The sequence below is a fragment of the Ambystoma mexicanum genome, chromosome 1p, assembly GCF_040938575.1.
Source record: "Ambystoma mexicanum isolate Mex_15411 chromosome 1p, UKY_AmexF1_1, whole genome shotgun sequence".
NCBI lineage: Eukaryota > Metazoa > Chordata > Amphibia > Caudata > Ambystomatidae > Ambystoma > Ambystoma mexicanum.
In genome coordinates this window covers 775,487,188-775,513,077 of record NC_090921.1, presented here as the reverse complement: position 1 = coordinate 775,513,077, position 25,890 = coordinate 775,487,188, and the positions used below count along the sequence as shown (strand labels likewise).

At 45.7% G+C, this 25,890-nt stretch overlaps 1 protein-coding gene across 1 annotated transcript in view; it reads right to left on the bottom strand.

Moving 5' to 3' along the window:
* SLC27A3 (solute carrier family 27 member 3) overlaps positions 1-25,890 on the bottom strand; it is a 442,422-nt gene that overhangs the window by 207,854 nt on the left and 208,678 nt on the right. Inside the window, exon 2 of the mRNA XM_069651264.1 lies at positions 7,354-7,563. Within this exon, the coding sequence (XP_069507365.1) occupies positions 7,354-7,563 (210 nt within the window). The remainder of the gene's footprint in view (positions 1-7,353; positions 7,564-25,890) is intronic.

Sequence of the window (25,890 nt, the reverse complement as noted above, 5' to 3'; positions counted from 1 at the left end):
GGAGCGGCCAGCGTTCATAATAAGCAGCCGCGGTTATGTACACAACGCGGAGCGCAAGGCACGGACATTTTGCAACAGCCGGGAACCCCCGAGGAGTGCATTGGAGGGCTGCCATAGACGTAATCACTGTATGCGGCACGGACCGCATCTCTCACAGTGCTCCGAGTGGGCAGAAGAGCCCTTGGGGAAAGCATCGGTAACTGGTGCCGCATGCAGCAACACAGGAACTGCAGGCTGCTGGCACACATACAACGTGGAGAGGGAGGCTGCGGTGGCGAGACGATCAGGTGCCCTCAGTGACTGGAAACCGGATTACGGCCGTGAGTGAGCACTGCTGCGTGGGGCAGGCATATGCAGGACCAGCAGCAAGATCTAGGCGTGATGATCCAGGCTGCGAGCCCAGACGAGAAAGGCGCGTGAAGCACGTTGTCATTAATGTGCTTTGACCTGAAACACATGACAGAAGCCTGCTGCCCGGAAGAGCTGTGCAAAACACCCTCAGCAACCGTAATACATCATAAGGGTGCACAGCATACACATTCAGCAATGCATGTGGCAAGTAGTCGGCAAAATTGAGAAATAATAAAGGCAACGCTGGGGCAGAATAAGACCGGCGTGAACCCCCTAACAAACTGCGAGATACAGGACTTCACTCGAGGGTATGGTGGTGCTTGAGACAATGCCCCCCCTGGTCTGCGACCTATAATGAAAACAAACCAGTAGCAGACGCCCACTGTAGGATCGCTTGCTGTGGTGGGAATTAATATGCGAAGCAGTGGCATTGAGGGGCTTTGGACGATTGCCAGGAGAGAGTAGGTGCCCAGACTGGGAACTGTCGTTGCAGTTGAGGTCACGAGTCTCTGCGACGTGTCCGTTTTGGCCAAACAGGCGGCGCAGCATCGGCGCCCCAAACAGCTGCTGCGGACATTGGCCTGACCCCCCGATAAGAGGCGGATGGCCCAGGCGGGCTATTATTACGAGGGAGGGCACAACCCATTGCGGCAATTGACGGCTGGCAGAGCCTTCGAGATCCTGAGGCCCCCACGCTTGGGTAAGGCCTAGTGCACTGGAACGGAGGGCGTGCCCTTCCCCCCCCTAACCGTGGAGCATAAGGGGTGGGCTGACCCACAACGTGTGGCTGCTAAGTCATGTCTACTAAGCCTCCAAGGCAGAAAGTGAAGCAGCCCACTCTGGACGAATTCGCCAGGACGCCGCCTGGCCCGGAAGGTGCCAGTAGCAAGGACAAGCCTCCTGCAGGCAAGATGGCCGCTGCGGGTACTAATCATGAGGTTCTGGCTGCAATCGCGGACTTGAAAGCAGACTTGAAAGCGGACTGGGAGGCCAAGATCGAAATAGTTGTGGCTGAATTCAAAACAGCGCTGGACCTTAAGGTTGGTGAAGTGCAGGAGGAAGTGAACCTACTCCGACAGGACGTGAGGGCCCTGTCGGAGCGTACAGAGAGTCTGGAGAAAGAAGGGAGTTTGAACACAGCGGACTGCGCCTCACACAAGTCGGCACTGCACGCCTTGGTGCAGAGAGTGGGCAACTTGGAGAGCAGGGCAGAGGAGGCGGAAGGACGCGCCCGAAGGAATAACATCCGCATTGTGGGTATACCGGAGGGAATGGAGGGCCATAACCCCATGGAGTTTGTCGAAAGCATGTTGCTGCAGGAGATAACCGGAGGAGTTTTGTCTCAGGGATTTGCTGTGGAGCGGGCACATAGGGCCCTGACGAGGAGGCCGCCGCCGGGCAATCCGCCTAGGCCAGTTATCGCCAAGATCCTCAACTATCGAGACCAGGAAAGGATTTTGGAATTCTTCCGTAAAGGTGGAACAATTAAGCGGGGGGAGGCAAACATAACAGCCTACCCAGACTACACCCTGGTGGTGCAGCGGAGTCGAATGAACTTCGGGGCTGTTAAAAGGAGATTGAGGGAAGCGGGCCAGAAATACATGTTACTTTATCCTGCGAAATTAAAGGTCTTTCACAAAAACAGAACTCTGTTTTTTGACACCCCGGAGGAGGCCATGGGATGGCTTGATATGCAGGGAGGCCCCCAGGAGCCCGACATCCAGGCGACGAAGGAGGCAGACGAGATAAGTAAAGTGTTACGGGAGCGCTGGCAGTTGGTGCGGCTCTGGACTATGGGACTTGATTATAGTCATTGATGTGGCCCGTTAGTAGACGGGACAAGAGTAGAACAGATATGGTATGATGCGCACTGTGACATTAGCTTTCATAAGGGGCCTGGCAGGGCTCGTCCTCACACCCCCATTTAGTATTAATAGTTAAGTGGCCATTAGGGCGCTTCACCCTACTGAGCTCTGTGTGTATCAGGCAGGGCTAGATGTGGGGGTGCCTGAGATCCAGGGATGGAGTTGGGCAACAGTTGAGGAGGGAGTTGTTGGGGAAGGGGTGGGTGGGGGGAGGGGAAGGAGGTGTGAAGTTTGACGTGTATATAGTTTCGGGAGGAGCGGGGAGTTGGGTGTTTTTTTGGGTTAAAGGGAGTCGGTATTTGGGAAAGAGCCTATGTAAGACGTGTAGAGACCTCGGAATCGTACAGCGCCTGTGGGAGGCGGAAGGCACTCGGAGGAAGTTATGGGGGACCTTAAAATAATATCATGGAATGTGAGGGGGCTGAACAGTTATTTGAAAAGGAATAAGGTTATGCTTTACCTGCGCAGGCATAAAATAGACATTGCATTGCTGCAAGAGACTCACCTGACACGTGAAAAGATGGATATGATCGCCGGGAAGTGGAAGGGAGTGGTGGTGGGCTCAGCTTACTCTGCTTATGCCAGGGGTGTGATCATTTGGGTGGCTCCACATGTCCCTTTCCAGCGGTTACAAGAGGTGGCAGAGGTGGACGGGAGAATGGTCATTCTGAGGGGGCTAGTGGAAAATAGGGAAATAAGCATAATAAATACATATGCCCCGAACCAGAATACGGCAGCGTACATTAGGACGTTGTGTACCAACGTGAGCAAGTGCGTGGGGAGTGCCGTGATTTGGGGGGGGGATTTCAACTGCGTGTTGGACCCAAGGGTAGATAGGTCAGACGGGAAGATGGATAGACCAGCTCCTGCGGCCAAAGCGTTGCAAGTATTGTTGAATGATTTTGGGCTAGTGGATGCATGGACAGCGTGTCACCCCCTAGAGAGGCAGTACTCTCATTATTCTGCCCCGCAGCAGCTGCACACTAGGCTGGATTATTTCTTTACTACGTCTGAAGTAACAGCAGAGCTGGTACAAATAGAATATAAAGCACGGGTCCTTTCGGACCACTCGCCCCTGATCCTCGCTTGGCGATTTAGCCCCTTGAGAGCAAGGATTCCGACGTGGCGCCTGCGAGCTGAGGCACTGAAAGACCCCATCTTTAGAGAAGACATGAGGGAGGAGATTGGGAATTTTTTTGAGGAGAATACAGGTAGCGTAGACTTGGCGGGAACACTGTGGGAGGCCTTTAAAGTTGTGACAAGAGGGGCAGCTATTGCTAAATCTAAAGGGTTGCAAAGTGGCATTTTGGCTGACCTACGGGAGACGGAAGAGAGACTAGAGGAGGCCCTGAGAGGTGAGGACGATACTAAAGAGAAATTAGAGTTAGTGATTATGCTGCAGCAGAAATGTGCGGAGCACTGGGACAGACTGTGTAACCTGAATTATCGGAAATATGTAGAGAGGCAGCACGCGGGGGGGGATAAACCAGGTCGACTTTTAGCATGGCTATATAAGAGTGAGAACCCCAGAGTTATGATTAGAACTATTACAAGGGAGGACGGTAGCGTAGCAGATACTCAAGAGGGAGTTAACCAAGAATTTGTGGACTATTATAAAATATTATATGCAGACCAGGGGGACAACTGCCGAGATACAATAGTGGAGACAGTGCAGGATATCGGGCTGCCCAAGATAAGTGAGGAGGAAAGAGAAGAGTTGGACGCACCAATCACCCTGGAGGAACTGGGGGAGGTAGTGAGGCAGTTACCCACCAGTAAGACGCCAGGGACGGATGGACTCCCCAGTGAATTTTATAAAATATATGCGGAAGAGATTCTCCCTCCGCTGCTGGCAATGTTGAATGAAGCATTTGAGACAGGATGTCTGCCAGAGTCATTGAGGGAAGCAGTCATAATACCGCTTCCCAAGCCCAATAAGCCTGGGCACAGCTGTAGCTCGTATCGCCCCTTGTCAATGCTTAATCAAGACAGTAAGATATTGACGGCCGTATTGGCAAACAGGTTGCAGAGGGTGATTGGCAGATTAATACACCCTGATCAGACGGGATATGTCCCACACAGGAATATTTCGAATAATCACAGGCGACTACAGCGAATCATTGAAGGCAGCAGCAAACACACCGGGGAAATGGTGATAGTGTCCCTGGACGCAATAAAGGCCTTTGATTCGGTTAAGTGGCCATGGTTGTTGGCGACCCTAGAAGGGTATGGGCTGGGGCCAAGATATGTACGATGGGCGCAGATTTTGTATAAGGAACCGCTGGCCAGGGTCAAGACAGGCTCGGTGGTATCGGAAAGGTGGCAACAAGTTCGGGGCACCAGACAGGGTTGTCCGTGGTCCCCAATGCTCTACATACTCGCCCTGGAACCTCTAGCGATATACCCGAGACAACAGTACGATACAATAGGCATTGAGGTAGAAGGGGAAAATCATTTGATCTCTTTATATGCAGATGACATATTGCTGTACCTGAGGTACCCGGAAGAGAATCTTCAATATATCCTGGAGGTAATGGATAGATATGCGGGTCTTTCCGGTATAGCAGTGAACCCCCAGAAGTCAAGCATGTTCCAGTTGGGAGGGTATATGGGGATCCCGGCGGAGAGGTTACCTGTATTGCCGGTGCCATGGGCAGTTGATACGTTCCGATACTTAGGGTTAGATATCTACCACACTGTGGAAGAAGCGTATAGGCGCAACACTGAGATGGCGCTGGGGAAAATTGAGAACTGCATGCGGTTTTGGCCGCGGTTGCCCTTAGCTATGATGGGGAGGGCAGCGATGCTCAAGATGGTGGTCCTGCCTAGACTCCTGCACTATTTTGCGAACATTCCATATCTGATACCTAAGAAGTTCTTCACCAGACTGAACAGTATTTGTAGGGATTTTTTGTGGCATGGCACACGGAACAGAGTGGCTTTGTGGAAGCTACAGAACTTCCACGAAAGAGGAGGGATAAAATTACCCAACTATGAGGTGTATTATGTGGCAAGCCAACTGCAGTATGTCGCTAAATGGCTTTCTGATGAGGAAACCTCTGAACACAGGCTGCTTGGGCGGGATTGCACACCTTTTTACTTGAAGGAAATGATGTGGGTACCCAGAGCTGAACTGAAAGGGCGTCCGGCGATGATGTTGCTGGGATGGCAAGTGTGGCGTAGAGCGTGTAAGATGTTAGACAATGCAACTCCATGCTCCCTGCAGATACCACTGGTTGCATTGACGGGGGTGGATGTACAGCTAAGGAAGATAATCAGGAACCACTGGGAGCCGGTGGGGCTTGTGACCATGGGAGACATTTGGCAGGAGGGCTCAATTATTGCCTTTGATGAGTTGCGAGACGTGTCCGGGTTGCATGCAGGTCAGTATATTACATACTATAGACTGGTACAGAAAGTGAAGGAAATATGGCCTGAAACCGTGCTAGAGGGTGAGCTAGATGCCACAGTGGATATGATCTATGACATAGCGGAAGGGGGACACGAGATATCTAGACTATACGAGATGTTGATGCTCAAAGTGGGGAAAGAGATCACCCAACTGAGATTGGACTGGGAAACTGATGTGGGGACTCCGATGGAAGATAGGATGTGGGAACGGGTGCAGGGGCATCATAAGAAGGTGTCCAGAAATGCTAGATTAAAACAGATACAACTGTATGTCACGCATAGGGCATATATGACACCTCAGAGGATATCGAGGTTTGCGAACACAGGTCGACAGGCATGCCCCAAGTGCGACGAGGAGAATGCGGGCATGGTACACATGTTCTGGTCGTGCCCGGTCATTGCACGATTTTGGTGGGAAGTGGAAAGTAAACTGGCAGGGAAGGAGGTCAAGATGGTAGTGGACACGGTGTGGGCTTGTTTGTTAGGGGTGTTCCCGAGGTCTGATAAACTAAAACACGTGAGCAAACTGAAAGACTTAGCATATGTGCTGGCAAAAAGAAGAATAGCCATGGGATGGAAGACATGTCATAGACCGCGGGTGGAGGTGTGGTGGCAGGACTTGCAGAAATGGGCGGAGGCAGAAACTATGGTGTGGCAGGAGGCTAGTGATGTCGGGGGATTGGAGGGAACGGAGTCCCTGATGGCCTGGAAGTCACTGATAGCGGAACTGTTCGGACCAATTCCGGACCCAGATAACTCCCCAGGGAGGGAGCATCTCCCACAGGATGCAGTAATGGAAATCGAAGATGGTTAGGCTCGGACCGGGGGGAGGGGCGGGGGAAGCAGTATATTGATGTTAAGTGTATGTTGTTTTTGACGACCTATGTTTCGTTTGTTTGGTTTGTATTGTTTGGTTGGATTTAATAAAAAAAATTTTAAAAAAACTTGTTGGAGTGCCATCGAACGTTAAGTCTCTGTCTGGAAATAAGTGGTGTTAACTAAGACTTGTCCAACAAGTAATCAGGGATGTACATATGATAATAGTGATTGTGTTTTGAACTTATCTTATCAATTTAGTGCTAGTGTGTTTTATAAGTGTGTGTTAAATAAATAATTATATACTTTTACACCCAAGCTCTGGTCAGTGTTTGCTTGTGCTACTGTATTTCTGTACCTATTTTGTATGCTCTGTATACTGCCTAACTCTTCTTGAGGGAAGTCTGACTGCTCAGCCACAGCTACCAAGTGAATCTGTGTGGTACAGACTGCTACCAAGTGGGTTTACTGCCAAACACCTGTAGTCTTAAATCTTTTGCAGTGGTCCCTAAGGGAACTGCACAGGTTTCTGCCTAACACATGGCTTGAATGACTCGCCACATGTACTGCAACCTCTTTGTGCGAGGCGCGTTGCAGATCACAAAATAATGAACTAAATTTAAACCTCAAAGTCTCTCAGAAGTGTGCAACGTGTGGCTCTCCAGATGATTTGGACTACAGCTCCCAACATCCCCCAGCATGGAGTACAACGAATAGGGCGAAGGGGAATTGCAGTACAAAACATTTGGCAAGCCAACTAAAACCTACTCACTGGCAAACAAACCTAAACACCCCTGCTATAAAAGGTAAAACAACTGGCAAGCAACCAATGCAATCTAAAAAACTCAACCATAAGAAAGAAAAAAACAAGCACAGTGCCAGCCAAATACATCCACAAATGAAAGGAGACCTGTGGTTCCAGAAGTGAATATGTAGATGAAAGTGGAGAGCAAGTTGCTGGGAGTCGATAAATGAGTAGGGACCGGCTCATCTGACGACTCCTCCATCTGTTCTGAGAGGCTAGTCACCCCAGGTGAATGGGGACCCTTTCCCATCACCCAAATCTTCATCCCCATGTCCTTCAGGTCTGGCAGAACATCCTTGATGGCATCGAATAGGTCTGCAAGGCAGAATCAGGAAAGAAGGGTCAGACACGACCAGCGGCTGGGTGCATAAGGGTGGTAGCATTAACAGTGCAAACACACATCACAGTATGCCATTACATCAAAGAGGCGAAGATGTTCATGACATGCATTCATACAAAGGTTGCTTGGCATTGCCCACACTCTAAGTGGCACAGCAGAACAAGAGGATCCATTGAAAATAAAAGCGAGGAAGCATTCTAAAGAAAGCGGTGCATAAGGGGTAGGTGGGCAGCTACATCAGTCCAGGAATTTGCTTGTAACCAGTAGATCCGGGTTTGCATCGCAGCAAACTGACGCAGCCTTTCATTCTCATTAAGATGGAGAAATGAGCACCTCTTAGTTTGGGGAAAATAACCCGGTTTGGCACTCAGAGTCAAAGGTTGGCAATATGTCATTCAATCAGTTTTCCTTAAAATGCAGAACTAAAATGTTTGCTCTCGATCCAAAAGAAAATGCTAAAAATTGGTGAGGCCCTTCAGAATAAATAAGGTCAAATTTAATAAGCGGTCACATTACCCAGCCCGGTTTGGCACAACCCATAAAATTGAAAGTCTTCATGTCCCAAGTCTTGACGATCATATGGGCATTTTGTGACCTGAGACGGAGACCAGAAAATAGTCCCAAGTCTTCTACGCAACTGGTTCTCTATACCAATCAACAGTCCTCAATGTCACCAAGTAGCTCTTGACATATGCCAATATATGTTCAGACTTTGAAGCGATGGCTATTAATCTGCAGTGCCTGGCTTCCCTATCGTCACGGTCATAGGAGTCGTGGAACAAAATCACTGCCGATGTGAATAATATGCTTGCCAACACCAGGGGTGTATCGTGCAGTGCTGCGGCTCTGCAGAACCTGCATTATTCAAGTGGGCCATTTCAGTCCATAGCCTTTGTAGCTAGAAATTCATTGCATAGGGCACTCCCAGACTGGATATTTCACTCCATGCCTATGCCTAGCCAGTAGCATTAAACTCGCAAATTTCCTATACCCCAGGATGATATAGGTGTTCAAAAGGTGCACCAATGGAGACATCTGATTAACCAGTCCCACTTTATTACCGATGACCAAATATGTTACTTAAGGGGCGCAGCCATGCAAGCTGAATATAATCCACCTAGGCCCCCCCCACCTGCACCTGCCACCTCCATCTTACACCTCTGGGGATATTATGTGGGAGCGATGTAGATCCTGTGCATAGCCTAAAAGACTATTAGCGTATACTGGTTGTTTACGGACACCCTCATTAGATGTAGATCCACTGGGTGCCCTCTAGATGTGAGCCCAAGTAAAGTCCCCACCTACAGCTCACCCGTGATACAACTGCCATATGCAAACTCGAAACTAGCCAGTTACTTACACGCAGTCAAATAATGAATTCAAATCACGGATACGTGCAAGGTTGTTTATGGACATCTGAAAGGAAAACCTGCAGGGCACAGCTAAACTTATAAGATAGAATAATCTCCATAGAGGGCATGCAATCTGAGAACACCCGCAAGTCCAAATTCAACCCTTTAAGTACGTCAGGCAGCAACACCGAAGCCTTTGTCATAGGCGATCTCAAAAGCATAAGAAAAGCATAAGCATAAGAAAAGGCAGTAGATTCCAACAAAGAAAATCTGTCAAAAAAATATTTAAAAAAGGTGCTTACAGAATTAAGCCAGTTGCCAAACTACATCATTAAACCTGCAGATAAAGGGAGTAACATCGTGGTAATGAACAGAAGTGTTTACATTAAGGAGGCTTGCAGACAACTTCATGACACCAGATGCTATGAGTAACTAGCCATCAATCCCATTAAAGAATTGGAAGTGAAAGTACAGATCTTCCTCTGTGAATGGGAACAGCTAGGCATTTTGGATGAAGACAATGTTACGTTTCTTTACATCAAACACATACCCACCTTCCTTCCAAAAATCCATAAAAGTCTTATCAGACCACCGGGTAGGCCCACTGTTACACTCATCGGGTCCCTATTGGAAAACATGTCCAAATTTGTGGACAAAGTTGTTTTCCCATTTGTATCCTCTTTACCATCATATTTAAGAGATAAAACTGACTTTTTGTCTAGAATAGATGAACTTCCATGGGAACCTACCACATCTTGGCAACCATGGATGCAGTATCCCTCTACACTTCTATACAACACGAGTTTGGAATAAAAGCATGCAAATGCTTTCTTAACACCAGGTCACTCAACTATCTAACACATAACATGATTCTTGGCATGATTGATCTGTGCCTTAACAATAACAAATGTCTCTTCAATAACGAATTTATCAAGCAAATACAAGGTACAGCTTTGGGAACGACATTTGCCCCTTCCTATTCCAACCTAACTCTGTATCGTCAGAAAAAAGCGAGGCTTTAACAGAACAGAGAATATTGTGTTATGGCTGCGCTACATTGACGATCTCTTTACCATTTGGAAAGGGAGTGAGAAAGGTTGGGTTGACCTTGTAAAAGAATTGACTAAAAACGATTGGAATTTCAAATTTATTGAAAGCTACAGTTCCAATTCCACAGTGTTTCTGGATGTGACAGTAAAAATAGTGGGTCAACAAGCTATCTGTGAATTGTACAGGAAACCAACAGGCTCCAATGCCCCACTCCACGCTACCAGAGGTCACCCTAAAATCTTATAGGGAGTATTCCGTATGGGGAGTTTATCAGACTATGAAGGAACTGTACTAATATTCAAGACTTTGACATAGCTAGTAAAACAACTGCATGGGGCTTCCATAAACAAGAGTATCCAAAGAGGATCAGCAAACAAACCTATATAAATGCACGATCACTAAATAGGCATGCCTTACTAACAGGACAATCGTCTAATACCACCAATACGATCAATGAAGATGTGACACGACTCATTCTAACATTTGGCACTCATGCGCAACCTATCCGGCATATTCTCAAAATATACTGGAAAATATTGAAAGCAGATAAAGACCTATGCAGGATGTTAAAATAATACAAAGATAACACTCACTGCAAAAGTAGTTCTATAAACAACACTTTGGTCACCAGCTTTATAGTGCAGTGGGTTTTTTCAAGTGTACACGCTGCAAAATCTGCAAATATGCTGTGAACTTTGACACTTTTAGCCATCCTGTATTGGGATACCCCATTACTTTAAAGGGAAGGATAACACGTGAATCTGAATTTGTCGTCCATGTTCATCAATGCCCTTGCAATAAGTGGTATTTGGGAAGCACAAAATGTAAACTCAAGATCCACATCCTGCAAAAAACAACAAAAAAAATAAAATAATGAGTACCGATGCTGCTTATCCCATGGCCAAGCATTTTTCTGAACTACATGATGGCAATCCTATAGAACTTAGCTTCTTTGCGATATACAAGATTGATACAGGACCAAGAGGAGGAGATAAAGAACACTTACTCCGACAGGAAGAAACACATTCCTCATAGATTTCGAGAGTAAACACCCTGGAGGACAATCTCAACGAGGAACTGTACACCTTCCTGGGTGTGGAATGATTCCAATGTTATTTTACCCTATTTACAGGGAACTTTGCATTTGGACATTTCCACACATTAATCCTGAATCAGACACAAGAACAGTACCAATCTCTATTGAGTAATATACAGTTTACCCCTCCATCACTGGTAACAGGTTGCCTTTGCCAATGATTCCTTTACAAATACCAGTAACAGGTTGTTTTTGATATATAATTTTTCTCCTAGTTTTCTCATTTCATTTTTTCCATCTTCTATATGCACAAATTATATACATTCGAACGATCAAACTAAGAGTCAACTGTTTGCCCACTGGGGATAGATATTGACTGCAAGTTTTTCATAGCCTGTTCCCTTGTTCCTACACTTCACTTAACTTGGTTGGTTGGTTCAGTTTATGTTTTATGTTGCACCGTCGGTGTCACTTGCCTGCCTATCAGATGTCATATGCCTTAAATGTCAGCATTAGTGGAGGATTGAATGCATGCTCTTTTGAGATAAAACGCTTGCACCCGAGTCACTTTTCAATGTATAGTGCAAATAGACAGCCCATATTGGATCATAAATACAGGACTGCAATAACATACAACGGGATGGTGGGTATCACAGCAAGGTCTTATCTCTATTAAATACATGTTTATGGTAATACATACACATATGTACTAGACAGCCATAGACTAGCACAACGCACTTTAGCTATCTATGTTTAGTTTAATTTATTGTCAGACTAGTTTCTGGCTCAGAAAACAAAAAGGCCGTTACCCCACCCTTCTTGTACAGTGATCATTTTTGTTATCAATTCGATCGTGTTAACAGAAAAAAAAATTGGCACCAGCAATTCTCTATATATTGCACTAGGCACTTCATCTCCACTATATGCATATTTGCATTATTGGATTGTTCGATTATGCCATGCACTAGTCACTTTGTAATACTAAGCACCAGACACTTTACATCTTTCTTGAATGTTTACAACAGCCGGATGCGAGACAAATCTTTTAGACTGTGCGGCAGAACATCTGTTAATGTCACTCAAACTCGACCACTGATTTCTGAAGTTGTGCCAGGATGATTATCGGGTGCTATAATGTGGGCTGCACCACCACAATGGGCCCTTCGTTTTTTAGTAGAGAAAAAAATGCCCCATAGTACTTACTGCATGTTTCAAATGCAGGGTACACCTATCGTTAATAGTACCATTGCAACGCGCCGATTCACCTGCACATTGCAGTGAGGGTGCTAAACGGCATTTGTTTTTGAATGATTCCCAAATGTCCTGGGCACTGCACAAACTTTGAAAGGTCTTTGTGTGAGTTTTTAAGTGTCAAGTACAATGCAGACAAGTACATGCCTACTACTAATCATAAACGTGCCCCAGAACAAAATCAAGTCCCAACCATTTATGCACTATAAAGAAAAAACATTTGATTCTTGAAATGTAATTTGCACCAGAGAGCTGTGTTCTAAAGCCAGCCACTTGACCACCAATAAGAGTAACAAATAGTAATACATATTAACGGTAAGTTTACCATACATCGGATTTATGGTTCAAAAGATTCTCAGCATAGCCCCTTCACTTGCCCTCAGACGTTCCTCTTCGTCCGGACATGCTTTCTTGGTATTCTTTTAGCCTCTTTGGCATAGTGCTCTGCTGCCACCCAGTGGTCAGGGTGAGCACTTTAACTACACTGCAGGCCCATTATTTCTTACTCGCCCCAACGTCATTTTCACTGGCGAATTTGAGAATGTAAATGTTAAAGCCTGCTCTTTATTTAAAATATTCGAGGCAGATGCGGACGAAGAAGACGGTCTGGAATATAAGGAGGCTGCTGCCACTACCGAGGAGGATGGTTGAGGGCAAGATCATAGTGAGACTTGCATTAGACGCTACCTCACAGTCTTTTTGTTTGTGGGTGCTACTGAACGAGGATTTGTCCGCATCTTTCTTGCTTCAGCAAGGACTTCTTTTCAAAGCCCAATGGTCTGACCTTTCCATCGCTCTTGTCGAGACGGCCCCTGCAAAAACTCCAGCTTTTGTTGGTGGGATTCAGAATGGGAATTTCTAGAAAGCCTATCAAATCCACAATCATATTGCTGAGACAGGAATGTCCTTTTCCTGTACAATGTCATCCTGCTGATCTGTGGGGTAGGTAGAAAGACCATTAGTGTCAGGTGCTGGTGTTAGGGGCAGGAAAGATGGCACTGGAGGAGTCTCCATTATCGTGACTAGCTGAGGAGGTTTTGGCAAAATCCCTGCTGGTTTAGGTGGATCTTGGGATTTCGCTATTAGATCCCAGAAATAGGTACTTAAATATATTTCTTCATGGGCTCGGAGTGCATGAGAGCCTGGGACTTGCCGGAGAAAGTGTTCCCTGATGACCGACTGCTGCTACTTTGTGGTTGAGACACAGGTCTCTGCGGGACCAGGATTCAATAGAAATCGGTTTCCAAGCCAGCCTAGCCAGCCATGGATTCACATTACATAGTGGAGAAAATGTAGGGGGCTAAAGACAAGGTTGCTGGGAGCGGCATACGTATTGGTGCGAACATTTCCACTCTGGGCACAAAAGGATTGCTCCTTAGGTAGGCACTAAAGGTAGACCTGGATCCTGAATCAGAGGTTCCAGTCATGGATGTGGAGGACACTGTGCTTTTAAGACATTCTGACATCCATGGGTTCTGAAGCGTTGAATTATGTCACAAGATATAAGCATGCCTAGTAGGATGTGATGGCTTCAGAAAGCTCAGACCCTAGTCTAGAGGTTGGACCTTTTAGCTATACGCCCTAAGTAAAGGATCCTCAGACAGCTTGGTGATCGGATTAGCCCTCAACGAGAGAGCCTCGAGGAGGGTCGAGGTAATGTTAGCACAACAAGGGGGAACCTTGGTGCCACAGGTTGAACTTTTAGCCCTCGCTGAGGGAGCCTCGGAGAGAACACCGGTTTTGTTAGACCCCAATGGGGGACTCCATGGCCTTGCTAGTTTTGATGATTGCCCCCAAACAGTGATCCTTGGTGCAAGACCCGGTATCCAGGTTAGCCCCTAAGCGAGGACCTTCAGGACAAGCCCCATTATCTAGGTTATCACCTAAATGAGGATCCCTGGGACAAGTCCTGATAATGCGAGAGTGAGGCAGACCCCTCCCTTGAATGAAAATCCCGGAGTGGAGATCCCAGCCAGGGGGGTGATCGGAAAAGGAAATACCTTTCTGGTCCTGGTTGTTTCTCTGTGATGAAATCCTGGCAGGGCGTCTAAGCCAGACGGTGGAAAACCTCCTCCCAGCATAGAAAGTGATGACCTAGATCGCAAGCTAAAAGTGAATCATAACAAAAACAAGCATCCCAGTGATGCTCTGGTCCCAGGCCCTCTAAGGCAGAGCGAAAGCAGGTCTGCTGCCCCATAATGATGCCCCCAAGAAAGGTAGGCTACTAAGCCTTTATGTACTAGCATAAGCAAGAGGAAAAAATAGACACCGAATAGACAAGGGGAGAACATTTTGTGTGAAGGACCAAGAAAAGAAGGGTGTGGAAAAAGCTGCCTGGTGCCAAATGCTTCCGATCCCGACCATAAGGAGAAAAGGACTGAAGGGCGAGTCCCGGATGCAGGGCCTATTGCAAGACATGCACATGGCCCTGGATACAAATCAAAGGACATTTTTGTGGTCCTACAAAAACTTGTCCCGCCCGGTCTTGTAGGATGGAATGTCCCAAAAGTATGGAGGAAATGGTACGGGATGTAGGAATATGTTGAAGTCCCTCTGCTATTCAGGGGAGACCCAAGCAGGGGTGGCTTCCTCGTGGGCAGACTGCCATGCAAGAGAATTGTTGTGCAGCTACCTGGGTAGCTCCAACCACGTTCACAGACCATTAAAAGCAGTTGGTACAGGAAGGACGCAGAGGAATTCGGGGTCTGCTGTGTTGTCTTCTGTTGAGCACTAAAGAACTGAATACAGCACTGGCGACACAGTAACACGAGTGACTTTCTGGTTATGGATACATGCGGATAGCTTGGTACATCTTCATGTTTGTAAGGACTGTGACAAAGAAGATGGACGAGGGAATAATGGGGAAATTACTTAACGGTAGTCTTCATTACATTGTGCCCTGTCTTTCTCGTCAGAGTCCTAGTTCCCTCCCTCTCCTATCCTAGAATGACTAAGCATGGAGCAAAATGGAGTAAGGGAGGGAGGAGTCTATACATGAAAAAAAGAAACAGAAGGGTCTGAAGCAGGTCAGGCCTTATCTGCCAGTGTATTGCTGGGAAGGGTAGTAGGAAGAGTGTCTGAAGAGGATGGGCTTCATATGTACCAGAACTGTGATATGGAAGACCAGGAATCTGTGCAATAAAGAGTTCTGGTAAGTAATCAGGCCATTATGTGGTTTTGAAAAACAGGCATAGATTCAAAGTTAACCATTGAAAAGTGGAAAAGGTGGATGTGTTAAAGCACAGATGAATTCAATTGTTGACTGAAAGTGGAACTGTGGCAAGGGACTGAGGAAGTGGGAAGTTAAAGACAAGGATCCAAAGCACCCAGACGTGTTCCTGGGTAGTTACGTGATTAGAAACTGGGCTCCATGCTTTTAAATTTGTTTGTAAAAATAGTTTACTACGCAGGTCGGCAGGAGGGGGTGGAGACAGAGCTGGCCAATGAGTCTGCTCTTGCCGGGTCCGAGATCCAGCATTAGATATCGGTCTAGATCTCGGGACCCAGCCTGCCTTAGCCCCAGTATGGCCTGGTGGCTCGGTAATCAGAGCGCAGGCAGAGCATATTACCGAGCCCACAGCTTTGCTGAGGGAACACACGCAAAGCTGGGGGCTCAGTGAAATATGCCAGCAAGGATTCTGCAATTGGAATGTCAATTGTGCATGTTTTGTCTACCAGATTTCTCCTTAGGTTTACGAAAGATTGCTGGAAAAGCACACAAACCATGCTAAGGTATGCTCGTAAATATATAAATCCTTAAATATATTTGTGTGCGTAGCTTACAATGGTTTGTGTCATTTTCAGGCCCTCTTTCATAAAGCAGAGCATTGTTGAAAGTTGAAAGCCAAACAGGGAGGGGAGATGACAGTGCAAGTGGGTTGTGAATAGTTGCCCAGGATGTCATGTGATGGGTTGTGAATAGTTGCCCAGGATGTCATATGACAAGAGAGTTTACAATCCTGGAGAGTGGAGCAGTTATTTCTCCTCCCCTATCCCCAGCCTCCCCGATAGTGCCCTGTACTGCTTTTCATGGCAAAAGAAAGGATACATGTGGATGGACAGTGTCGCATTTTTTCAGAGCGCATGAGCCTGGAAGTGTTTCAGTGCGGGGGAGCAGTGCAGGATGTGGCAGGTGACATTAATGACAGTACCATAATGATGAGGCCTGACAAGAAGATAAGGTGGAAAAACTTTGGCCACAAGCTTTATTGTATCATGAGCTATGGTGCAAAGAAAACCAACCAGCAAAAACATAATGATAACACAAATATTTTGGGGAACAAGGGATCAGGTGAGCGGGGACCCTCCTCCCACGTAGGGCCAACTCGAGGCTGATCCCGGCCGCCCATCAAAAAAAAAGCTTGTGACATTCTGTGGAGCCAACGTGTGAGCTGTGCCCGGTTAATCTTCTTTGCTTTTGAGTTACTTTCTCAAGTTCAATCTTTGTTTATGCAATGACTCCATTACTTCGCCAACGGCATTCATCTTCCTTCAAAATTTCTTTTAATTTCTTGTCCTGATAAGGCATTTTGCCTTTCTCCTTTCCTTTTTAAGTTTTACACCTTTTTGGTGATGGCCTTATACTTTCTTCTGACATTATCATCCCTTTTTGGGATTGTCCCCTTGAGGGGCGTGATTATTTTTCCATGCATCCTGGAGAGGCATTTTTCCTTTGTCCTGTTCTTATGCATTTTTCCTTGTTTTGAGGCATATCTCAGAAATGTAATCCTATTTTAGGATTGGCCCCTTGAGAGGCGTTGTGGATATTTCCAGTCAATTGGTCGGTTTACTTTATTTTCTTGATGTTTTTCTTTTAATTTGCATCTTGTGAGGCGTTAGTAGCTAGTTGATGTTTACCGACTGGCTTCCTCACCCTGGCCAGTTTAACTTGTCTTAATATTTGTCTGCTTTGCGAGGCGTTTGCCTTTTTGGTTATTTATGCCTTTTCTTCCTTAGTTGTGGATAACTGGGCTTCAACTTTCGTCAAACTTTAACTCTAGTTGGCAACCTGCCCATGTGGTTTGGTTATTTAATTAATTCCAGTGAGGCATAATGATAACTTCTTTCTTTGGGTATTCCTGTGAACTTATACCTTTTAAATTGGTGCCTGCTTATTCTTAATATTTTTCTGCTTTATGAAGCGTTTGCCTTTTTTGTTTATTTTATGACTTTTCCCCCTTAGTGGTAGATTGCTGGGCTTTGGCTTTCATCAAACTCACCTCAAGTTTGGCAACCTGCCCACGTGGTTTGGTTATTTAAATATATCCAGTGAGGCATGTGTTAACTACTTTCTTTGAAGTTGCCTAATGAGGCGCTAGTAGTTGGTACTTAACACTTTGCTTCCTCACCATGGGCAGTTTACCCTGTCTTCATTTTTTTTCCTGCTTGCGAGGCGTTTGCCTTTTTGGTTATTCATGCCTTCTCCTCCTTAGTGGTGGATTACTGGGTTTCAGCTTTCATCAAACTATACCTCAAGTTTGGCATTAATTCCAGCAAGGCATATATTAACGTCTTTCTTTGAGCATTCTTGTGCACTTATACCTTTTTAATTGTTGCCTGCTCTATTCTGCGAAGATGGAGGGAGGCTTTTGAATGGGTTTTCTGGGCAGACAGCCCCCTTTGAAGTATCAAAGGCCCTTTGTCCCCCATCCGTCCGGACGGGAGCTGGGCCTTTGATGTGGGTGTCAGGGGCAGGGACTGCCATGCCGTCACCTGCCACTGTCACCTTCTTGTAGTTTGGGAGCCCAGAAGTCCGGGTCTCTTGTTACTGGGGCCTGGTGGCCCACCCCAAACACCTGCATGCTAATGGGCAAGCACCTGGTAGGTGCTACCCATGTCCGGACCCACTACAATCCCACCTCCCATTTTATGCCCCTGGGGCTCCCAGCTCTGGGGGGCGGGGCCCATGTAAATAAGCCTGGAAGTGTTTTAGTGCAGGGAAGCAGTGCAGGGTGTGACAGGAGACATTAATGACAGTACCATGATGATGAGGCCTGACAAGAAGATAAGGTGGAAAAACTTTGGCCACAAGCTTTATTATATCATGTGCTATGGTGCAAAGAAAACCAACCAACAAAAACAATGATAACACAACACAAATATTTTGGGGAACAAGGGATCAGGTGAGCTGGGACCCTACTCCCACGTAGGGCCAACTCGAGGCTGATCCCTGCTGCCACCCTGAGGGGGTTTATAGCCCCTCAGGTCCCACCAAAATATATCATATGTACTCCTATTTATGCCAGAGGCCTACCAAGTTGAGTTGCATATTTATTATGTATAGTTGTACCCCTACGATGAATACCATTCTTGTTATTTTGGGGTATGGCCCCCGTGTTATGTGATTTGAGGGGTGTGCGGGGGGGGGGATTTAAGTGCTGGACTTTACAATAATTTGTTTACTTTACATCTGGCAATTAATATTGCTTCATTAAACTCTCCCCCCTGTCCCACCAGTCTGGGCAGTTTCGGCTCCCCTGGCCTCCGTCTGTACCTCGCAGACCCACTGCTTTGACTGAATCAGCCCCTAAGGTAACTCGGCCTTTAATAGCTCTAAATTATGCAGAGAATTTCACTAAGTGGGCGGTGGATGTGGCCTTTCTTCAAGCAGACTACTGAAAAACCCCTTCAGCCATGCTTGGCAAGCCTTTACCCCCTAAGTGGGTTACTAGGTTATTCTGGGGGTCTCTGGTACCAAAACGCCAGATCTGCCCACCCATACTGCAAATCACCAACCACATCCCAAGTGTACTCCCCGCAGTGGGTCACTTCCGCCATTCCACAATCTTGTGTGCACATGCCCAGCTTGCAGCTGCTGTCGGAGACGTGTGCTCCAGCATTTCCTCCTTCTGCTTTGTGTGCTCCACTGCCGCCGTAGAATTTGGTTACTAACAGCTGTCAGGGGGTGCTGGGGCCGAGTCAGATCTGTCTGTTGCTGGTGTGCTGCTCTGTTGGTGTGTTTTGAAAACATAAGAGAGAAGTATAGGGGTGCACAGACAAGTTATATAAAGGTTTGAGAGTGGAAGGATTGTGAATAAGAATGTATCAACAAGAAATAGTGTGCAAATGTTATACAAAGACTTCTGGTGCAATCGGCTGTCGTCACAAGGCCACTTGGGACAGAGAAAACCAAACAAATCCAAAGCTGTGTATTGCTACCCAGCAAGCCCAGATGCACTCAACAGGGACAATAAGTACCCTCTATTTTAAATCAAAATTCATTTAAACATTTGGCGCCAACAGGGCGTAAATTCTAAGGTGTACAAACACCGCCTAAGTTTCTCTAGTTTCCAAAAGAAAATGTCATTACACAATTTAACGGTGTTAATAACGATAAATTGTAAACAGGTGTAAAATGAATGGAACAATCAGAACCAAGACATTAGAGTTAACTTTTGGATTTTAATCCTCTTAATCCAATAAGTCGTACATGAATAAACAAAAAGTAGTACGATCAGTGTACTCTATTTGCATATGGAAAGAGCACTTGTGGGTGTTCCATATAACACAAGTAGGAACAAACGGCGTAGATAGAAAACAGCTTGTATAGAGCAGCACAATTGCAAATCTGTATAGCAGTTTACAGTTTACAAAGCTCTAAATGCATAGGTTCAACCATTCAACAATTTACAAATGAAGTCTCATATTTAGATATAACAAATGAGGCCGACGTGTTTCGGTTCAAAGAACCATCTTCAGGGGATAGACTTCATTTTTCATATTCTTAACCATTAAGTCATAGCACAGTCTCTGTGAAGTAGTAAAAGAAAGATGATTTTTCAGTAGAACTCTTCAGTTTGTAAGAAATCCATTATCAAAGTGAAAAGAGTCAGTCACTAACCTTGCTGATACAAGAGCCGAGACACAGAAAAGAGATCCAGTCAAAAAGCAATGGGTAGCCGAATGCCACAGATTGCTGGGATATCTGTAGGGGTAAGATCAAAAGACCATCCATTTAGAAAAGCCAGATGGCTAACAGTCCATAGTAGAACAATCAAGTAGAAAAGTAAACGGGCAGTAAAAGTACCAAATTAGGGCTCATATAAGTGCAATAACAAATGAAGTCCCATACATGGAAACCGTAACGAGTAACGGAGGTAGAGACATCAAGTAAGCCACACATGTGGAGAAATGCGTGAAGTTTAGGGGTAGCTGCACACCAACTCGAAAAGTGTACATCAGAAACGAGCACACTAACACAGTCAGCAACTCTCTTCAGAGCGAGTAACGTGAACCGGGATATTCCGAGTGTGACAAGTAACAGAGGGAAACAAACAGATAGCTTACCTTCGGATGCGTGAGAAAACAGATCATCTCGCCGCAGCCGTGCGCGCGAAGTGACTCTGTTCACACAATCCAAACAAAAGCGTCGCCTTGGTAAAGTCGCGCATGCGCGTGAGTGCACCAAGGCGACGTCCATCTTGGTATGGGAAAAAACGAGGGTGGCGTAACCATGGAGATAATGAAACAAACTACAGTGACAATGTCACCGAGACAGAGCGGTCAGTGGGCCGGGCAGTATCGCATTGGAGGAAAACAAAGGGACGCAAAATAAGTCATCAGGAAGGTATGGAAAGAGTGTAAAGGGAACACGCGCGTGGGGGCAGCAACCGTAGCTCAGAGGAACTACGGGGTGCCCCCACGGCGCGGAGGTAAACACAGTTCAAAGATCTATCAGCAGCCGTCAGCCAGCAAGTGTAAAAGGCAACACATAGGTCTAAGGTCCAACTAGGAACGGAAACAGCAGGAGATACAACTGGTGGGGTCTAAACCCAATAAACAAATCAAGTGGAGCAAAGTAATCACACAATGTATAAAAAGCGTGAAGGGATCCTTAGAAAGGATGGGCGCGGGCAAAGGTGCAGCATCCTGACCCGGGAAAAAAATTAATATAGGATTCTGAGAAGGGACTGGGCTAACAAGACAACTAAAGCGAAGGCTAAAAAGATGACTAGACAGGTAACATCAGTCGGGGAGGAACTATGGTCATCGGGCGAGTAAAAATATAAAATCAACCACAAGAAGGGGCAAAGAGTCACCTTGAAGCGATGGAATAAGTACAACAGTCCGCCATGTGAAAAGTCCATGTTCAGATGGTGCATGTTGTCAGATTTGAGACATAACAATAGTCATGAACAGAAAGGGTAGGCGGTGCTATTAAGATGACATGTTATTGACATGTTATTACAAGCAAAGCATACCAATAAACAGTTTTCCAAACACATAAATGTACATAAAACACATAAGGTCGAATTCGGTATTCATGCCACGTGGGCTCAACGAGTCCAACAGTTCAATCCACAAAATCTCCCGTTGCAACAGTTTACGCTGCACATCACCTCCCCTGCTTCCTGCTGGGATTTGCTCCAAGATAACACATTTCAATTGTGCAATGGTGTGCCGTGCTTCAGTAAAGTGTAGTGATACTGGTGACTTGAGACTCTTAGTATGAATATTCGATTTGTGTTCAGACCATCTAACTTTAACTTTTCTGGTGGTCATGCCTACGTAGTATAACCCACATGGACATTTTAATGCATAAATAACATTTTGAGCATCACATCTACACGAGTGTTTGAGAAAAATGGGTTTACCAGAGTGGGGGTGTGATATGCTGTGCCTTTAATGATGTTACCGCAATGTTGGCAATTGTAACATGGAATGGTACCCTTAAACACTTTCTGTGGACTAGAAGATGGAATTTCAGCTTTGACAAGGCTCTTGCGTAATGACCTACTATTCCTGTAGGCAAAAGTTGGAGGTTCATGAAACAGTTGCTGTAATTGTGGATCCATTCTAAACATGCTCCAGTTCTTTTTGATGACCCTCTTAATCTTCATGCTCTGCATGGAATAGGTAGTCACGTAAACCAGTGCTTCGCCCGACTTGGGTGGTTTTGGAGTCAGTAATGTCTCTCTCCCAGTGCTTCTGACTTTGTTTGCGACTTCAGTGATCTTCAGCTGGTCATACCCCCTCGATGAAAATTTAGTTTCCAAAAGCCGTGATTGGCGTTCATACTCGGCAGTCTCCGAGATAATCCTTCTGTAACGCAGAAATTGGCTAAATGGAACGCTATCAACAGTTCTCTTAGGATGAAAGCTTGTGGCAAGCAACAGGCTATTTCTATCCGTCTTCTTGGTGTAGATTCTTGTCTCAAGAGTGTTGTTACTGGCATATATCTCCACATCCAGAAAGTGGATGGCAGTATCACTTGTCTCTGTGGTGAATTTAATACGAGGACTAATCGAGTTCATCATTTCGTAAAAGTTTTGCAATTCTTTTTCCGGGCCGGACCAGATTCCAAAAATATCATCAATGTATCTCAGATACAGTGGCAGATGCCTCATCCATCTTGGTGAACTGAGAATATTTTCATGTTCAAGGTAGTACATGTAGGTGTTGGCATAGCATGGTGCCATTGCTGCTCCCATGCTAGTACCGGATATCTGAAGGAAGAAACGATCTTGGAATTTAAAGAAATTGTTCGTAAGCACTAATTTTAATAAAGTTAGTACAAACAGTCTGTCTCCTTGACATTGCTCTGATTGAAGTAGGAGCCATTCAGTTGCTTCAAGACCTGCTTCGTGTGTGATGTTAGTATAGAGAGATGTCACGTCCATGGTGAACATCACATCTCTTCCTTTGACGAATTGCACATTTTTTAGTTTGTGTAAAAAGTGCATAGTGTCCTTTACGTAAATCTTAGATTCCTGTATGAGAGGTTGCAGAATTTTGTCAAAAAAATTTGGGCCAATAGTTCAAGGAGACTTGCAGTGGCAGCTATAATGGGACGTCCAGGTGGATTTGCCAGTCCCTTGTGTATCTTAGGAAGTATATAAATAACTGGCATGATCGGATGTTTGTTTTCAAGAAACAGACGTGTCTTTTCTGAGATGACATCATTGGCTTCCGCCTCATCCAGTATCCCCTTGATAAGGGATCTTAGTGCTTCAGTAGGATTCAGGGGTACTTCCATATATGTGTCTTGGTCATCTAGTTGGCGTTCAATTTCGTTGATGTAGTCCTGTTTATTCATAAGAGGCGGATGAGGCGGAAGCCAATGATGTCATCTCAGAAAAGACACGTCTGTTTCTTGAAAACAAACATCCCATCATGCCAGTTATTTATATACTTCCTAAGATACACAAGAGACTGGCAAATCCACCTGGACGTCCCATTATAGCTGCCACTGCAAGTCTCCTTGAACCATTGGCCCAATACTTGGACAAAATTCTGCAACCTCTCATACAGGAATCTAAGACTTACGTAAAGGACACTATGCACTTTTTACACAAACTAAAAAATGTGCAATTCGTCAAAGGAAGAGATGTGATGTTCAACATGGACGTGACATCTCTCTATACTAACATCACACACGAAGCAGGTCTTGAAGCAACTGAATGGCTCCTACTTCAATCAGAGCAATGTCAAGGAGACAGACTGTTAAAATTAGTGCTTACGAACAATTTCTTTAAATTCCAAGATCGTTTCTTCCTTCAGATATCCGGTACTAGCATGGGGGCAGCAATGGCACCATGCTATGCCAACACCTACATGTACTACCTTGAACATGAAAATATTCTCAGTTCACCAAGATGGATGAGGCATCTGCCACTGTATCTGAGATACATTGATGATATTTTTGGAATCTGGTCCCGCCCGGAAGAAGAATTGCAAAACTTTTACGAAATTATGAACTCGATTCGTCCTCGTATTAAATTCACCACAGAGACAAGTGATACTGCCATCCACTTTCTGGATGTGGAGATATATGCCAGTAACAACACTCTTGAGACAAGAATCTACACCAAGAAGACAGATAGAAATAGCCTGTTGCTTGCCACAAGCTTTCATCCTAAGAGAACTGTTGATAGCGTCCCGTTTAGCCAATTTCTGCGTTACAGAAGGATTATCTCGGAGACTGCCGAGTATGAACGCCAATCACGGCTATTGGAAACTAGATTTTCATCGAGGGGGTATGACCAGCTGAAGATCACTGAAGTCGCAAACAAAGTCAGAAGCACTGGGAGAGAGACATTACTGACTCCAAAACCACCCAAGTCGGGCGAAGCACTGGTTTACGTGACCACCTATTCCATGCAGAGCATGAAGATTAAGAGGGTCATCAAAAAGAACTGGAGCATGTTTAGAATGGATCCACAATTACAGCAACTGTTTCATGAACCTCCAACTTTTGCCTACAGGAATAGTAGGTCATTACGCAAGAGCCTTGTCAAAGCTGAAATTCCATCTTCTAGTCCACAGAAAGTGTTTAAGGGTACCATTCCATGTTACAATTGCCAACATTGCGGTAACATCATTAAAGGCAACAGCATATCACACCCCCACTCTGGTAAACCCATTTTTCTCAAACACTCGTGCACATGTGATGCTCAAAATGTTATTTATGCATTAAAATGTCCATGTGGGTTATACTACGTAGGCATGACCACCAGAAAAGTTAAAGTTAGATGGTCTGAACACAAATCGAATATTCGTACTAAGAGTCTTAAGTTACCAGTATCACTACACTTTACTGAAGCACGGCACACCATTGCACAGTTGAAATGTGTTATCTTGGAGCAAATCGCAGCAGGAAGCAGGGGAGGTGATGTGCAGCGTAAACTGTTGCAACGGGAGATTTTGTGGATTGAACTGTTGGACTCGTTGAGCCCACGTGGCATGAATACCGAATTCAACCTTATGTGTTTGGAAAACTGTTTATTGGTATGCTTTGCTTGTAATAACATGTCAATAACATGTCATCTTAATAGCACCGCCTACCCTTTCTGTTCATGACTATTGTTATGTCTCAAATCTGACAACATGCACCATCTGAACATGGACTTTGCACATGGCGGACTGTTGTACTTATTCCATCGCTTCAAGGTGACTCTTTGCCCCTTCTTGTGGTTGATTTTATCTTTTTACTCGCCCGATGACCATAGTTCCTCCCCGACTGATGTTACCTGTCTAGTCATCTTTTTAGCCTTCGCTTTAGTTGTCTTGTTAGCCCAGTCCCTTCTCAGAATCCTCTATTAATTTTTTTTCCCGGGTCAGGATGCTGCACCTTTGCCCGCGCCCATCCTTTCTAAGGATCCCTTCACGCTTTTTATACATTGTGTGATTACTTTGCTCCACTTGATTTGTTTATTGGGTTTAGACCCCACTAGTTGTATCTCCTGCTGTTTCCGTTCCTAGTTGGACCTTAGACCTATGTGTTGCCTTTTACACTTGCTGGCTGACGGCTGCTGGTAGATCTTTGAACTGTGTTTACCTCCGCGCCGTGGGGGCACCCCGTAGTTCCTCTGAGCTACGGTTGCTGCCCCCACGCGCGCGTTCCCTTTACACTCTTTCCATACCTTCCTGATGACTTATTTTGCGTCCCTTTGTTTTCCTCCAATGCGATACTGCCCAGCCCACTGACCGCTCTGTCTCGGTGACATTGTCACTGTAGTTTGTTTCATTATCTCCATGGTTACGCCACCCTCGTTTTTTCCCCATACCAAGATGGACGTCGCCTTGGTGCACTCACGCGCATGCGCGAGTTTACCAAGGCGACGCTTTTGTTTGGATTGTGTAAACAGAGTCACTTCGCGCGCACGGCTGCGGCG